A 16,208-nucleotide genomic window follows, 5' to 3' on the forward strand; every position below is an offset into this window, starting at 1 on the left:
AGAACTAAGAATTTTTAAAGACGAGATGAAAATAAAATGTCAAATGCAAAAAAAAATACAAAACAAAGGAAAAAAGATGATGGTTATCAATTAATAGTATTTATTTAAAGATGGAAGACAAGGAAAATTCCTCTCAAATGCCAAAAACCAATCTTGCACCTTTGCTAAATGTAAAATTAATTTTGAGATATTTGGTTTATATCAGTGGTCCCCAACCTTTTTTGGGCCACGGACCGGTTTAATGTCAAAAAATATTTTCACGGACCGGCCTTTAGGGAGGGACGGATAAATGTATCACATGACTAAGACAAGCATCAAGAGTGAGTCTTAGATGGATGTAACAGAGGGAATCTGGTCATTTTTTAAAAACAAAACATACTTCAGACTTAAATATAAATAAAATGGAAATAATGTAAGTTATTCTTTCTCTGCGGACCGGTACCAAATGGCCCACGGACCAGTACTGGTCCACAGCCCGGGAGTTGGGGACCACTGGTTTATATGACAATAAACTTGTCCAAAATATAACTGAGTGTAATTTACCAAAATAGGGCTAATATATTATTTACAAAAATGATCTTACCTGCCATACGTGTGTGAGAAAAAAACTTTTTACACTCAAACATTAATGAAATACCTTGAAGACTTAACTCAAGAAATAAATCTTTCCAGCTTCCAAGACCCCCTCCAAATTATAGAATGAATTAAAACAGAAAATATGTGGAAACAAACATAATTTCCAATAATCTTACACACATGCACGTGCGCGCGCACGCACACACACACACACACAGAATGTTGTACTAGATTAACCTAATCTTTACTGAAGGTCAACAGCCTTAGTGACAAGGAAGATAATGAATATGGCTTTTGTAAAGTTTTCAACTAATTATCACAAATGCTTAATTCCTTTGCTACCTAACCAGCTACCCTGAGTATGGAATATGTTATTACTTAGATAGCTAAAAGGGTATGGACAAAAGTAATTAAAAAAATAAAGTACTGTCATAGACACCATTGAGGTATCTTAGTTTTTTTGTAAAGGCCTGTGTATCAATTTACATAACAATTGTTTATTTTATATTGTATAAGATCATATAGAAACCATCTCAATGACTTTTTTGTTGTGGTCCAAGAAATTGGAAACAATGTGTGTTCAGATAAAGAACTGGAATGTACTGACTGGGAAACCATCAATATAATGCAATATTGAAATAGAAATTATTTGTGTGTAACAAAGGTAGTCAAAAAGTTCTCAGATTGCATCCAAAGAGGATTTTAAAATTAGAATCCAGAAGACAAGTACCATTAAGTTTTGTTCAAGGTGACAAGTAACATTAAGTTTTGTTCAAGGTGACAAGACTGTATCTTGCAATCTGAACCCACTGATTTCTATTTCACATCCACACACTCAAGAAAATGCATACAGAGATATTATGCATTTTACAAAACAAGTTTTTTAAAAATAGATTTGGCTTCAAGGCTATACAGGAAACAATACCTGAAAGTAACCACTATTGTTTTGTTAGATATATCTTTAAGTTAAAAGTTTAAGACTCATACTTTGGAGGGATATCCTAAAGACATTTTATTACAGTATGATTTTATGTATCTATGTCTATGCTGCTGGAAAATTGGAACTAAAACACATCTTGTTAAATATATTTCCCTCCAATTAAAAAGAAAAAACATCCCCTACTACTTCTCAATACTGGTTTGTTATGAACTTTGTCTCCTGAAAAGGTAGGTGCAAATACATAAATTTAGCTTTAAAGATAAGATTAAAGTGAAGAGCAGGAAAAGCAGTAAGATATATAAAAGAAAATCCCTATTTACATTAACATGATTTTTACCTTCCTTATTCCATAAAAATTCTCATGTCGCAAATATAGTGATTTCCTACAAACAATTCAGATTTCCGGCAATATTTGCCTACTCTTTATACTGCCAGAAATAACATCATTGCTCTAGTTTTTTTCTGAATAAATACTTCTAAGTGGCCTCTTCCTAAGTAGAAACCACTGAAATGGGAATAGCAACTCCAGCCCAAACAGCAGCACAAAGAACCCCAGATGAAAGAAAGGGATCAACAAAAGTATAAGCCCAGAAAATTAACGAACAAAACAGATTTGCTATGAGCAGAGTTCCTTATATCGAAGCATAAAGATATTTGACTTTTAATTACATAAATGGAAGCAGTCTGAAATAGTGCTGAGTCCATCACTGAAAACACTTGTCTTAATCATCGTTTGCTGGCCACTGACAATCCTGTTTCCTACCCCAATTTTACTTTCTAGAGGTTCTTTTGAAAAAGAGTAGAACTGGCCCTTGGGAGCAACAGTTTTGAACTGCGTGGTCCCACTTACACACACTTTTTTCAATTCACCTGTGCGATTTAAACCCACACTGTCTAAGGGTAAATTGTACACATAAATTATTTACCCTGCCTACAGTGGGCAGAGGGATCCTTAGAAAGAAGAGGTAACAGATCCTATTTTGTTAGCTATATCTCTGTATGAGTTGTTACCTTATTTTAAGATTTTATATATGCCGTATTTTCTTCCTGTTCTGTAAAAAAAAATTTTAAAGGATTTGAACTGCTCACAAATGTAAATATTTTTTTACTCAGCTACTATTAAGTATAGCAAAGGTGTCTATTAATAAGAAAATTTTCTCAACTTATTCCGTACACTACAAAGAAAATTTATGTTAGGCTATGTAATCTGGCCACAAAACTTCACTAATTTAGAAGGATTAGATAGCACTAACAGACCTTGTTCTGCCCAACTGTACAAAATTATTTCTACTACCTAAACTGCTTTCTTAATGTTGAATATAAATATTTTAAAATGTATTCCAGGGAGTGGGGCTAGGAAATTGCACATATTCATCTTATTCAGCAATTTAAGAATTACGTAAAATATGATATACATATATATTCCGATACATACACACACATATAAATATGCTTTCTTAACTGAATCTTGGTTTTAAAAATGCTTGCACAATGTGAGGAATTTAAATATTCACTAGATTTGAGTATGTACATTTGTAGTCTTTTACCACTCTAAATGGATACACCAGGCCCTGGCCGGTTGGCTCAGTGGTGGAGCATCGGCCTGGCGTGTGGAAGTCCCGGGTTCGATTCCGGCCAGGGCACACAGGAGAAGCGCCCATCTGCTTCTCCGCCCCGCCCCCTCTCCTTCCTCTCTGTCTCTCTCTTCCCCTCCTGCAGCCAAGGCTCCATTGGAGCAAGGTTTGCCCGGGTGCTGAGGGTAGCTCTGTGGCCTCTGCCTCAGGCGCTGGGATGGCTCTGATTGGGGCAGAGCGACGCCCCATATGGGCAGAGCATCGCCCCCTGGTGGGTGTGCCAGGTGGATCCCGGTCGGGCGCATGCGGGAGTCTGTCTGGCTGCCTCCCCGTTTCTGGCTTTGGAAAAATACAAAAAAAAAAATAAAAATAAAAAATAAATGGATACACCAGCAGACACATAATAGAGCAAATAAATGATTTAACTGAATAGTCAGTTTGACTTTTTGCACACCCGACAGAAAACATTTATTATGAACCTTTATTAAGTGGCTCACATTTCAGTATAAATCACACTAAAAAATTTTTTAAAGCTATTTACACTACAGTGCTGACATATTTAAAATGAAAAAAGAAATTGATATAAATAAGCTCTATGGAAAAGCCTTACATTGTCAAAAAGGAATTCTGATTCATATTACAAAAAATATATATATATATGTTAATGTCAGCTCTATTCTAAAACCTACAACTCCAACTCAAATGATTTTTTAAAGACTCCATTTGTTTAAACCTGCAATGTTTACAGTGCATCTGGCCCTAAGTGCTTTGATACTTCACAGTTATGGACAGGCACTGAGGAATGTTACAAAGCTACATAAACTATATTTTGTAACAGACTTGGGAGCAAGTCCTTGGCTTGCTTTCACAATTCATGAATCTTTATTACATTATTAAGATTTGTTTTTTTAAAAAAGGATTTTAAATGATATGTACATAGCACAAAATGTCACCATCTTTTCTATCCTGATTTGAATGTGAACTATGTTGCCTTGTATCAACTAGACTTGAGACTTCCAGGGCACAGTTCCTTTGTTAAGTCTTTGTTGCTATTTTCAAATTTGGAGTCCACATCAATCTTAAATTCTGTAAATTGAACGTGATCCAATTTTGCTTTAACATTCTTGCCATCCATATTATACAGTGCTCTAGTCTTTTCAGAAACAGAAACATTCACAGGTTCTTCACTGATTCTTACAGATGCAATAGGTTCATGTTTAATCTGCTGTACTTCATATTTAGAATGAAGTTTGTCTGAAAAAATAGATTCCAAAGAGGTTTTGCTTACAGCACAAACCCTATTGTCAGTGTGAGGTCCAAGAACTGATGATGTGGAATCTGGGGATGTGCCCATTTCATAAGCAGTTGTACTCTGAGCAGTGTCCTCAGAGGAGTGATATAACTTGAGCCGAACGTGCCATGCTAAACTGCATACAGCTGAAACTGTCTTGAACTGATGAACAACATTCCTTGGAATAAAATAAATGTCATTATCGTACAGCTGAATCCTGGCATAGCGAATGCCTTCCCTCCTCAGTTGATTAAGTTTTGCATCATCAACCCACTGGACACACTAAAAAAAGAAGCAAGAAATACCAGTAAGTGTTTTTTCACAATAAAAATTAAACTGAAGATAATAATGGTTTAAAATATACCTGGGACAGTGGAGGTTCGTGTAAATCTAACTGCATTCGTTGAACTACTTCTAAGAAATCTTCAGCATGAAAACAAATTACATCTTTGGTTATTCGGGGTTGATCAAGCCTTTAAAAAAAAAGGAATATAAGGAAGAATTGGCCATTAATGTTTCATTCTGTTCAGTCATCATTAAATTCAAAGTAAAAATAATTTTACAGTCAAAACCAAAGTACTGTCTTAGAAATAAAGTTAAATTATAATTAGCAAACCACTTTACATGTAATATTTAAACAAAGGGATAATGCCATGAGTTTCAACCTAAACAGATAAAAAACAACTCGCTTCATTTTATTATATGTATGTGTAACCATATTTTGAAATTTAAAACCATCTGAACTGGTTCATTATGCAAATAAAAAAAACTAAGTATATTGTCTTTAAAGTTAATGGCAGTATGTCAAAAAATTAAGAGTTAAAGTTGAAAGGACTATATAAAATTTAGTTAAATATAGGGGAAGGGAATACATTTTTTCAATAAAGACAGTAACTGCAGTGATACCTAAAACCCCTACGTAACTCCTTATAAATTAAAAGATATTCATTAGCCCTGACCCTCAGTTGGTTAGAGCGTCATATGCCAAGGTTGCAGGTTCAATCCCTGGTCAGGGCACATACAAGAATCAACCAACGAATACATAAATAAGTGGAACAAAAGCCCTGGCCAGTTGGCTCAGTGGTAGAGCATTAGCCTGGCGTATGGATGTCTCGGGTTCGATTCCTAGTCAGAGCACACAGGAGAAGTACCCATCAGCTCTCTCTCTCTCTCTCTCTCTCCAACTCTTTCTTCTCCTCCCCTCCTATAGCCATGGCTCAACTGGCCCCAGGCACTGAAGATGGATCCATGGCCTCCACCTCAGGAGCTAAAAAATGGCTCCAGTTGCAACATAACAAGGACCCCAGATGGGCAAAACATTGCCCCCCTAGTGAGCTTGCCAGGTAGATCCCGGTCAGGGCACATGCGGGAGTCTATCTCCCCTCCTCTCACTAAAAAAAATTAAAAGTGAAAAAGGTGGAACAACAAATAGATGTTTCTTTCCCCCTCCCAATAAATAAATATTTTTAAAAAGATATTTGTTTAAAAAGTATTAATAAAATAAACTGTAAACACTCTATTTGTTCATCTTGAAAAACAATCCTAAAAAAACCCCACAGTCTGACCAGGCTGTGGTGCAGTGGATAGAGCCCTGGACTGGGATGTGGAGGACCCAAGTTGGAGACCCTGAGGTCACCAGCTTGAGCATGGGCTCATCTGGCTTGAGCAAAAAGCTCACCAGCTTGGACCCAAGGTCGCTGGCTCAAGCAAGGGGTTACTCAGTCTGCTGAAGGCCCGCGGTCAAGGCACATATTAAAAAGCAATCAATGAACTAAGGTGTCGCAACGAAAAACTGATGACTGATGCTTCTCATCTCTTTCTGTTCCTGTCTTGTCTCTCTCTCTGTCCCTGTAAGAAAACAACAACAAAAAACCAAAAAAAAAAAAAAAAAAAAAAAAAAAAAACCCACAAGTTCTTCAATTAATTAGGAATATAAAAATACATTTTTATTAAAAAGAGACTAAAAAATACAGATTTTGGAATGAAATTCCAAGCAACTATATATATAAAAAAATTATACCTAAGCAAATCATAACCAATTTTTTAAAAAGTGATAAACAGAAGATCTAAAACTCATTCATGACATTGTATTACACAGAGGAAGAAGGATAAGGATAGTTGCAGCCTTCTCATCAGGGACAATGCAGCCAGAAGAGAAGAGACTATCTTTTAAAGTACTGTACTAGAAGTCAAGTCAACCTAGAATTCTGTATCTACCAAAAATATCTTACAAAATGCTAAAGGAATTTATTCAGACTGAAAGAAACTAATACTTGGGTAAAAATGTAGATCTATTCAAAGGAATGCAGAGCACAAGTTAACAGTAAATATGGTGGCGGCAGTGGCGGTGGTGGATATAGCATATTTAAAGGACAAATACATGACAATAATTAGCACAAGGTCTAGAAACGAGGTAGAGAAAATAAATGGCAGTATGCTATTGAAAGGTATATATTTGAGAGTAGGCTATGATAACTTTAGTGCAGCCACTAAAGCAAATACTGAAGCTATAACGGAATGCTAAAAAAGACAAAGTGGAAAAGGAATAAAAAATGAGGCAAGTGGGAAAAAAATATGGTAAATCCAAATTTACTGATACATTATAGGTAAATGGTCTAAATATTCCAATTAAAAGATTATCATTACAGTAAATATATTAAAAAGCAAGACGCAAAGCAAGATACCGTATTTTTCGCTCCATAAGACGCAATTTCCCCCAAAAAAAAATTGGTGGGGAAAATGTCCATGCATCTTATGGAGCGAAAAATGAGGTATTTTATTAAATATTTTAACACACCATCTGGTTCAGAATACTATTTTTTCTTATTTTCCTCCTTAAAACCCTAGGTGTGTCTATGGAGTGAAAAACACGGTATACACTATCTACAGGAAACAATATAGCCACACAGGTGAAAAGACAATGAACAAAGATATAACATGCAAACACTAATCACAAGAGAACTAGAATGGCTGTATTAACAGCACAGTAGATTTTTGTAGCACTCCAGCCTGCTGGAAACGACCAGTGTTGCGTGGAAAAAACCTACTCAAGACAGAAAGTGATGTTAAGAGGAACGGAGGCCTGCCAGGGGAGGCAAAGAAGACCTTCTGAATTTCCTTCTCCCTCAGCTTTTATTATCAGAAGCAGAACAGAGGTAACGGGATCACAAGGGAGGGAGACCGGGTGATAAGGGAAAAGAATGACTAATGGCCATTTTGCTGACATGGAGAAAGGTCTAATTTGGGTGAGTACATTCTTTTTTTTTTTTGCTGATTAACAAGCACAAATGAAGGGGCAATCTAGAACCTCTAGTCTAGGCTACCATATTTCCCCGTGTATAAGACATTCCCATGTATAAGACACACCTTAATTTTGGGGCCCGAAATTTGTAGAGAAAAAAAAGGGTATTACATAAAGTTATTGAATTCAAGTTTTAGTCATCATAAATTCATACAACTCCTCATCACTGTCACAACTCCCATCCATTAGCTTGTCCTCATCTGTGTCCGATGACAAATCACTGTCTTCAACAATGAGCACAAAAACAAGCACGAAAAAGCGAGAAATGCAAGTAAGAAAATCTACAACCACTGTATAAGACGCACCCAGTTTTGACCCCAAATTTTTCAGGACACGGTGCATCTTATACATGGAAACATATAGTAATTTTCTTAAAGTCTGTTCATATGCATTCCTTTGTGTCTGCACAAAGGACACTCACACAGCTTCTTGGTGTTTGCATCAGAGGGACATTCACTCAAGGCTTTTAACTAAAGTTCCCCAATCCAAGTCATAAAGAGTTCAAGGTTAGATGGGTGATTCCTTACAGGTTTTAGGACAAGGAATATTACTAAAGGTAAAAAGTATATTTTGTAATGATAAAGAGGTCAAATTCATCAAGAAGAAATAATTCTAAATGTGTAGCCACCTGTTAACAGAGCTTCAAAATATATGAACAACCCTGAAAGCATTATGCTAAGTGGAAGAAGCTAATCTCAAAGACCACATATTATGTCATTCCAATTATATAAAATATCTAGCATAGACAAATAGACAAAAAAGTATATAAATGGTTGCCTAGAGCTGAAGAGGATATATAACTGGGTAGTAATATGTAGCTAAAAAGCCCAATCCATAAACAAGGATTGGATCACCTTTCTGAGGTGATATTCTATAATATTCTATAATCGTGATAATAGTTAAAACTCTGAATATACTATAAACCACTGAATTATATATACTTTAAATGAGTGAACTGTATATTATCTGAATTATATATTTTTAAAATTATATTTCTATAAAGCCATTACCAAAGAAAAACACATGGAGAAAAAATCAAATCAAAACAACAACAAAATAACCCTAGCAAAGCTTAAAGGAGAAACAATCAAATCCAATGTTACAGTTGAAGATTAGTAACTAGACAAAAGTGAATAAACACAGGAGATAAGTTGATTTAAACGGCATTAACAGAACAGTATACCTCCAACAGCAGCAGAATACACATCCTTTTTGGTGCACATAGCATTCATCAAGATAGTCCACAAACCAAACCTCAGGAAATTAAGAAAGACAAATTATACAGAATATATTCTCTGACTACAAAAGAATTAAACTGGAAATCAAAAATACCACCAAAAAATCTGGGAAAAAATTCTCAAATATTGAAAACATTCTTCTCAATAATTTTTTTTTAAAAGATACCAAAAAGAAAATTCGAAAAATTCTGAACTGTACAATAATGAAAACACAATAGCAACATTTTTGCAATATAGCTGAAGTAGTGCTTAGAAATTTAGTTTTAAATACTTTTATTAGAAAAGAAGAAAGGTCTCAAATCAATAACCTAGATTTCTAACTTAAGTTAGAAAGAGCAGAACTCTTTCCTTATAAGAAAAAAGGAGACTTGACTTGGGATGGTGGACACACAGGTGTAATGTATAGATAATGTATTATACAATGGTACACCTGAAATCTGTATCATTAACTAATGTCACACTGATAAATTCAAACTAATTTTGTTTTAATTTAAAATTTTCAAAAAGAATTAAAGAGCAGAAATAATGAAATATAAAACAGAAAAATAATTGCCTGACAGGGTGGTGCAGTAAGTGGATAGAAAATCAACCTGGGATGCTGAAGTACCAGGTTCAAAACCCTGACATCACCAGCTTGAGTGCAGGTCTATTCAGCTTGAGCACAGGCTCACCAGCTTGAGTGTGGGGATCGCTGGCTTGAGCCCCAGGTCCTTAGCTCAGCTGCAGCCTCCCTCAACCTGTCAAGGCACATATGAGAAGTAATCAATGAACTAACGTACAGCAACTATAAGTTATGCTTCTCATCTCTCTCTCTTCCTGTTTACCACTCTCTCTTACAAAAGAAAAACAAACAAACAGAAAAATAGAAAAAAGATCAATGAAATAAATGGCTGATTCACTGAAAAGATCAGTAAAATTAATTCTGAAAAGAATATAAATATAAAAATCATTAACAGCATGCTGACTACAGAACTAGTGTATTATCATAAACATTATCAGATATATATGTGTATTATATATATCATACAGATTTATGTTTAAAGGTAAGTATCAGATATACACACATATCTCCCTTGGTTATTCCATATTGTCATATATGTATATAATCATATACAGATATGATATGTATAATAATACAGAATAACCAAGAGAGGTTTTTAATTCCAGGAACAGAAATGGAATTATAGAGTCGTAGGGTAACTGTATGTTTAATTTTATAAGAAACTATCAAACTTTTTTACAGTTCCCAGAGCAGTATATGAAAGTTCTAATTCACATCTCACATCTTTACTAGCTTTCAGCATGGTCTTTTTAAAAAATTATTATTATTAGCAGCAAATTTTAATGAATATCATTGTGGTTTTAATCTGTATTTCTTTTATGCAAGTACAATACTACTGATAACTTTTAATGTCAACATTATGGAATATAGATAGCTAAAGTAGTGCTCAGTTTAGTTTTAGGTACTTCCATTAGGAAAAAAGGTCTCAAATCAATAATCTAAGCTTCCAAGCTTCTAACTTAAGCTAGAACAAGCAAGTTCTTTCCTTAAAAAGGACAGAAATAAAGAGCATTTGTCTATCTTCTGTAAAATGCCTGTTCAAATATTTGCCCAATTTTACTGGATTGTTTGTTTTATTATTCTTGAATTTTAAGAGTTTTAAAATATATATTTGGATACAAGTCATTCACACATATACCTCAAATATTTCCTCCAAGTCTGTCACCTGCCTTTTCATTATCTTAATATTATTTTCTCTTGGTGCATGAAATTTCTGCCTAATACAAAATTTCCTCCAATGTTTTCTTCTACATATTCTATAGTTTTGATGGTTACATTTAGTTATGTGATCCATTAAAAATTTTTTTGGCCTGACCAGGTGGTGGCGCAGTGGATAGAGCGTCGGACTGGGATGCGGAAGGACCCAGGTTCGAGACCCCGAGGTGGCCAGCTTGAGCACGGGCTCATATGGCTTGAGCAAAGAGTTCACCAGCTTGGACCCAAGGTCGCTGGCTCCAGCAGGGGGGTTACTCGGTCTGCTGAAGGCCCGCGGTCAAGGCACATGTGAGAAAGCAATCAATGAACAACTAAGAAGTCCCAACGCGCAACGAGAAACTGATGATTGATGCTTCTCATCTCTCTCCGTTCCTGTCTGTCTGTCCCTGTCTATCTCTGCCTCTGTAAAAAAATAAATAAATAAATAAAAAATAAAAAATAAAAAAATTAAAAAAAAAATTTTTTTGTATAGTTTGATAAAAGCCAAGGTTCATTGTTTTTCATTTTTGTTCTTGTATATGGATACACTGTAGTTCCAGCACCATTGCTTGAAGACTCTTATCTCCACTGAATGATCTGGGCACCTTCACTAAAAATCAATGAACACTGGACACTATTCTGTTCCATTAATCTTACACTTTACCTTTATACCAATAACACCCTCTGTTAATTACTGTTGCTTCAAAGTAAGCTTTAAAACGACAGGTAGTGTAGTATAAATCCTCCAACATTATTATTTATTTCCCACCAAGAATGTTTTGCCTTCACTAGATTTCTTTGTATTTCTATAAGAAAACCTCGTTAGATTTTGATTGGGATTGAGTTAATTTATAGATCATTTGGGAAGGAACAAACCTCATAATATTGAGTCTTCCAATCAATAAGGTAAATCTCTACATTTATGTAAGTCCTTACATTTTCTGCTATTCTAAATGGCATTATTTTTTCTATTCATTTGCCAATGTTTATTGCTAGTATATAGAAATACAACTGACTTTCAGTTTTGTCTTATTCTGAGACTTTGATAAATTTGCTTATTAATTCTAGTACTTCTTTTGCAGACTTAAATCCTGTACACAATTATTTTGCCTTACTCTTAAGACCCTATTAATTCCATTTCTATGGCCCTGGCCGGTTGGCTCAGTGGTAGAGCATCGGCCTGGCGTGCAGAAGTCCCAGGTTCGATTCCCGGCCAGGGCACACAGGAGAAGCGCCCATTTGCTTCTCTACCCCTCCCCCTCTCCTTCCTCTCTGTCTCTCTCTTCCCCTCTCGCAGCCGAGGCTCCATTGGAGCAAAGATGGCCCGGGCGTTGGAGATGGCTCCTTGGCCTCTGCCCCAGGCACTAGAGTGGCTCTGGTCGCAACAGAGCGACTCCCCGGAGGGGCAGAGCGTTGCCCCTGGTGGGCGTGCCGGGTGGATCCCGGTCGGGCGCATGCGGGAGTCTGTCTGACTGTCTCTCCCCGTTTCCAGCTTCAGAAAAATACAAAAAAAAAAAAAAAATTCCATTTCTATGTACTTCCTGAAACAAAATCATAGGTATATACAAAGGCGTGTAAGTGAATGTTCACAACAGCTTTATTGATAAAACTGGAAACAACTCAAATGTCTCTATCATCAGATAAATAAATAAATCAGTTGTGATATATCCCTACAATGACAGACCACTCAGCAACAAGAAAAAATGAACTACTAATACATGTAAAAATGTAGATGGATCTCAAAAACATTAAGCTGAATAAGAGAAATCAGGCATCATGTATGATTCAATTAATAGAGGATCCTAGACTAGGGAATAATAACCTGTGAAGACAAAAAAACATATTAAAGGCTGTCTGGAGCTGAGCCAAGGATGGGGGATATTAACTGCCAAGGGCTATGAAGGAAACAAAATGTTGTGGTAGTGGAAACATGGCCGTTTACATTTGTAAAAACACATCAAAATATATACTTATAGAAAGTGAGTGTGTGTTTCTGAATATAAGTTATACTTCAATGGTTGATTTTTCAAAAACTGGATTTCAAAAAAGCAAACTCAAATATATAAATCTACAGAGTGGGGCAAAAGTAGATTTATAGTTGTGAGTATGCAAAATATAGTTTATTCTTTTATTACTATTTATTATAGTTTCCATATGAACTTAAATCTACTTTTGCCTCACCCTATATGAATCCATTCATATATATATAATACCTAAAGAGCGATATAATTTGATAAATACTTCATTAGCCTATCTAGCTGAAGATTTCTATAAAGTCTAAATCAATCCTAGTGTTTTATTTCAAACTAGTGTTAAGCCTCGCTCTAAGATGAAGTCAAGAATCTAATACTTTAAATACCTTTTTCTAAATACCTTTTTTTGAGAAAAAGAGAATTCAAAACACTAAAGAAAAAAAAATCAACTTCCTTGGTATAGCTTAACTCACCACCAAGGAATAATGAAAAATGGATTATAAACCATGTTTGCATCAGAGCCATGAATACCTCTTATATCACCAACAAAATTATTTTCTTGCCATTTTTAATATTGAGATTAAAGCAGCATTGGTACAGTAAGTAAACTATTTTACAATAGTGGGAAAATCATAGCTCGTAATATCTTATTCCAAAAATATTTTAGAAGCCATATTCTTGACCACCCTAACTTAAAAGTATAGTAGTTTGACAGTAGTCCTATACTGCACAACTGCTAGCTATAAAAATGTGGGTTTTTTTAATTCAATGGATATTTTGGGGGAACTATGATAGGCCCATGAAGAACAGGACACAATCTCAATCTCAAATTGCATGTATAGTGGAAGAAAGAATATATACCAACAATAATCTAAGCTTAAAAGAGATTTTTAACAAAGTGCTAAGGCCATAAAGCAGTAATATTTATCTCTGAAAGTGTAAATATGTCATTAACTTTAACTGAACACTCTAAATTAGATTTCACCCTAAGCAATTCTATATGCTACTCTTAAATAATGTATACCAAAAATTCAAGAGAAATTTCATTAATTTGAAATAGGTGTTTGAAATGATTTCCACAGAAATAAATGTAATGTTTTAAACCAGATCATAAAAAAGCATAAAAACTATCCAATTATAAATTATTACTGACTGATAACTAATATTGTATTCCTAAGGATCTCTTAGGATTAGTTTAGTAATACTTTGTATACCTGAAATTGATAAACTTCATTTATGTTAAGAAAGAAAGTCAGGGCCCTGGCCGGTTGGCTCAGCAGTAGAGCGTTGGCCAGCCTGTGGATGTCCCGGGTTCAATTCCCGGCCAGGGTACACAGGAGAGGCGCCCATCTGCTTCTCCTCCCTTCCCCCTCTCCTTTCTTTCTATCTCTCTCTTCCCCACCCGCAGCCAAGGCTCCACTGGAGCAAAGTTGGCCCAGGCGCTGAGGACGGCTCCATGGCCTCCACCTCAGGTGCTAGAATGGCTCAGGATGCAATGGAGCAACGCCCCAGATGGGGCCGATCAACACCCCCTGGTAGGGCGTGCCGGTGGATCCTGGTCGCGTGCATGCGGGAGTCTCTCTGCCTGCTGCCCCCCACTTCTCACTTTGGAAAAATACAAAAAAAAAAAAAAGTCAGTTTACACTAGCTTACCAACTCAGAATTAATTTATAAAACATTGTAATTTAACAGAAGGTCTATTCTGTATCAGTAGTCCTTGAAAGTAAAATTTCCCCATGTAGAAAATACAGGTTATATTTTTTATATCTTAGCTACATAACAATACCAACATTTTATGTTTTCAGAATTAAAGTTTCCTTTTACTTAGAAAATGTTCTTGCCTATTTACTAACTCAACTACTTTCATAAGTAAAATAGCATATTCCAACTTAAGCTTCATACCTAAACATTATTCAGTTGAAAAGCAACCTGAACAAACTTATCTTAGTATCAATATAGCTTTGCTATTTTTTATCAATAAATGGAAAATTTCTTACTTATGGGATGATACCTTAAGTATAGTAAAGAGCATTATCTTTTTTTTAACCTATGAAAATATTCAAAGTGAAACTTGCAAGTGAAGCTGGAAAAAATCAATATACCAAACCTTAGCGGGGAGCAGCAAGGTAGAACAGTTGAAATAGAAAACAAGAGTCTGGAATCAAATCTGAAATCAGTCTCAGCTTTACCTCTTATTAACTATGTAACTATGATCATGTTATTAAACAGCCCTGAGCCTCAGTTTCCTTGTGTGATAAATATGGGCCTAAAAGTAGTTGAGAAAAATCAAATGAATAATGGGCATGGAGTAAGCACCAAACAAATCTTAGTTTTTCTTTTACCTTAGATAATTGTTTTTACTCTAGTCACTTAGAAAATGAAATTATTTCAGTCAAATCCAAAAGACTAAACCTACCTTCTAGCGATTAAAAATTTTCTTTAGCCCTGGCCGGTTGGCTCAGCGGTAGAGCGTCGGCCTAGCGTGCGGAGGACCCGGGTTCGATTCCCGGCCAGGGCACACAGGAGAAGCGCCCATTTGCTTCTCCACACCTCCGCCGTGCCTTCCTCTCTGTCTCTCTCTTCCCCTCCCACAGCCAAGGCTCCACTGGAGCAAAGATGGCCCGGGTGCTGGGGATGGCTCTGTGGCCTCCGCCCCAGGTGCTGGAGTGGCTCTGGTCGCAACATGGCGACACCCAGGATGGGCAGAGCATCGCCCCCTGGTGGGCAGAGCATCGCCCCTGGTGGGCATGCCGGGTGGATCCCGGTCGGGCGCATGCGGGAGACTGTCTGACTGTCTCTCCCTGTTTCCAGCTTCAGAAAATTGCAAAAAAAAAAAAAAAAAAAAAAATTTCTTTAGTGTAGTCATATCCAAATACAGAAAAAATTAAACTTTTTTCTCCCCACAGTAAGGAGAATTACTGAGACTTCTCAAGAAATATTTTGAAAGCCAATAAAACATTTCATTATAACCACATAAGTAAATATATACCACTCTCCACAGTGCACAGCCTTCAAGACTCCAACAGCAGCTGTAGTCTGTCGCTCAAAACCTTGTCCTATATGATCTGCATGAGCTCTTGTCCTGTCTTCAAAAAGCATCTCACGGGGCTCACTAGTTCGAGGTAGGTACTGCAGGTTTTTTATTTCATTGGTAGTTCTGTTAAAAAAGAAATTATATTTTATATGGGGGTTGGCAGGCTCAAGTATTAAGGCTTACTTGCCCTTGAACAATTGTTTATATTGATGTACTGAAGCTTAAGTATCATCAAGTATTTAGTAATCACATAATTCAGAGAAAGGGAATTTTAAATCATCTGGTCCTATATCAAGTTTTATTTTTAAAATGAAGTGCACATATATAATACACTCCCCTTTTCCTAACACATCCTTCATAACTGTAATCTGTACGGCAAAATATTCTTGGATAAGAAACTAAATTACAGGTGGTATGATTTACCAAGGCTTCCCTGTACCCAGAATCTTTTTTTCAGGGTTTTATTTATTGATTTTTAGAGTGGGGAGAGAGAGAAAGGAGAGAGGGAGGGAGAAAAAGGGAGGA

General features: G+C 36.0%; 1 protein-coding gene across 1 annotated transcript in view; it reads right to left on the minus strand.

Annotated features, from left to right (window-relative positions):
- Positions 1–233: 233 nt before the first annotated feature.
- The window catches only part of RSBN1L (round spermatid basic protein 1 like), a 106,341-nt gene continuing 90,366 nt past the window's right edge, over positions 234–16,208 (minus strand). Inside the window, exons 6-8 of the mRNA XM_066240556.1 lie at positions 15,639–15,806; positions 4,746–4,854; positions 234–4,663 (exon numbers count right to left, since the gene is read on the minus strand). Coding sequence (XP_066096653.1) covers positions 4,088–4,663; positions 4,746–4,854; positions 15,639–15,806 — 853 coding nt within the window. The 3' untranslated portion in view covers positions 234–4,087. The remainder of the gene's footprint in view (positions 4,664–4,745; positions 4,855–15,638; positions 15,807–16,208) is intronic.

Source organism: Saccopteryx bilineata, chromosome 7, assembly GCF_036850765.1.
Source record: "Saccopteryx bilineata isolate mSacBil1 chromosome 7, mSacBil1_pri_phased_curated, whole genome shotgun sequence".
Classification (NCBI taxonomy): Eukaryota; Metazoa; Chordata; class Mammalia; order Chiroptera; family Emballonuridae; genus Saccopteryx; species Saccopteryx bilineata.